The 1,893-nt window shown below is 38.4% G+C and overlaps 1 protein-coding gene across 1 annotated transcript; it reads left to right on the top strand.

Annotated features, from left to right (window-relative positions):
* The first annotated feature begins 420 nt into the window (after positions 1-420).
* LOC140432092 (uncharacterized) lies at positions 421-1,581 on the top strand. The gene has a single exon (XM_072519933.1). The coding sequence runs from the start codon at positions 421-423 to the stop codon at positions 1,579-1,581; it is 1,161 nt and encodes a 386-aa protein (XP_072376034.1).
* Positions 1,582-1,893: the final 312 nt, after the last annotated feature.

Below are 1,893 nucleotides of genomic sequence, written 5' to 3'. Positions count from 1 at the left end.
CATCTGATAATAAAATCGTAGACTAATTTTCGAAACCAAATTCAAGAATTCCGCTTTAATCTGTGCCTTCTAAGAATTGCAAGGCAATTGTCAATTGCAAGACAATCCCCATGTCTCCCTTTACACCTTTATCAACGTCTGTTTTTGCCTTGCAATTCTTAGAAAGCACAGATTAAAGCGGAATTCTTGAATTTGGTTTCGAAAATTAGTCTACGATTTTATTATCAGATGTCGCTACATTGCGTCTATACGAAGCCATGTTATAGTTGCTTCCTAAGACAGAAAAGATTTATTTCACGTTCAGAGCGCTTGCGAAAGCCGTTCTGATGATGCCTATTGGGCTGAAATACGTATAAACGGATGCGCAAGCTCCTTATACGTGAAATAAAATCTTAACTGTCTTTTCCTTGTTCTGGGCAAATGACTTTATACCGAGCTACTAAAGTGTACACAATTCTAAGAAGTACTCTCCATGATCACCTTAAAGGTAGGAGAGGACAAAAAAGTTCCAGCTATGGAAGAACTCAGGACATTCCTCAACAGGAAGAAGAAAAACTAGCAAATGGCCTTCGTACTATGGAAAAATGGGGTTTTGACCTTTCTAGAAAAGAAGTGTTGCAGGTTGTAGCTGACTTCGTCAAAGAGAATAACATTAAGACACAGTTTAAAGATGGTAAACCAGGAGAAGATTGGTTTCTTAATTTCAAGCGTAGACATAACCTCTCTATTAAAAAACCCCAGAGTGTTGAATTTGCTAGAAAAATAACCCTTGACCCATTCCTGATCTACAACTATTTTGATTTACTTGAAAACGTTATAGAAGAACTTGGTTTACAAGAAGGCCCGTCGCAAATTTGGAACTTGGATGAAAGCAGTTTTTGCACAGATCCGTCAAAAACAAAAATTGTCGGACAAAGGGGAGCTCCATCCACAAAAACTATTAGTGGGCCTGGCAAACACAATACAACTGTTCTTATGTGCTGCAGCGCAAGTGGCAAAAAAGCACCTCCGCTTATTGTCTTCAAAGGTAAACATGTTTGGGACCAGTGGACTGCTCCGCGTGGCACGGAGTTTTTAGATACTATCTACGCTGCCACTCCTAAAGGGTGGATGGAAACAACTGTATTTAGAAACTATTTTGAAAACAGTTTTTTAAAGTTTATTGGTTCAGATCGACCGGTATTAGTAATTTACGACGGACACGCGAGTCATCTTGGAGCAGATGTCATAAATATAGCTGTTGAAAACCATATTACGATACTTAAGCTCCCTCCTCACACCAGTCATGTACTCCAGCCCTTAGATTTGTGTGTATTTAAATCACTGAAGACCCGTTGGGATGCTAAACTTGTTGAATGGCAGAGAAGAAATGTGGGGGCCGCTGTAACAAAAAGTATGTTTTCCAAGATGATAGGAGAAATATGGCGGGAAACCAGGCCCGAAATATTAGTGAGTGGTTTCATTAAAGCAGGAATAGTTCCGCTGAATAGGAATATTATTCAGCAAGATTTATTTGACCAGTGGCTCTCCAACGTTGACAAAAAACCCGTAACGTGGCTAGGTTTGATGGTCCTGACTTAACTTTGCCTAGTACATCAGCAAAAAATAATGAAAATCCAATCACAGTCGAAGCACAGTCAACTTCCAGCTCGACAGATATACAAACATTTCAAGAAACTGAGAAGATTCTGGATGTTTCATTCGAAGATTTGTTATTGAGGTCAACCAAACGTGAAAACAATTCTAATTCGAAGAAAAGAAAACGCGTGTGCTTGGGTGCAGAGGTGATAACAAGAGCCGATGTTGAAAAAATTTTAAGTTCAAATACAACAAAAAAATATAAACCAGAAAAAAAAATTAAAAAGATTTACAAAAAAAATTGCTGAAAGCAGT

The sequence above is a fragment of the Diabrotica undecimpunctata genome, unplaced genomic scaffold, assembly GCF_040954645.1.
Source record: "Diabrotica undecimpunctata isolate CICGRU unplaced genomic scaffold, icDiaUnde3 ctg00002811.1, whole genome shotgun sequence".
Taxonomy (NCBI): Eukaryota; Metazoa; Arthropoda; class Insecta; order Coleoptera; family Chrysomelidae; genus Diabrotica; species Diabrotica undecimpunctata.
The sequence above is the reverse complement of the archived record's forward strand: the minus strand, read 5'-3'. Positions and strand labels throughout refer to the sequence as shown.

What these genes read in the sequence shown, in the direction of transcription:
- LOC140432092 (XM_072519933.1), top strand. Translation starts at nt 421, where the DNA reads ATGACTTTATACCGAGCTACTAAAGTGTACACAATTCTAAGAAGTACT.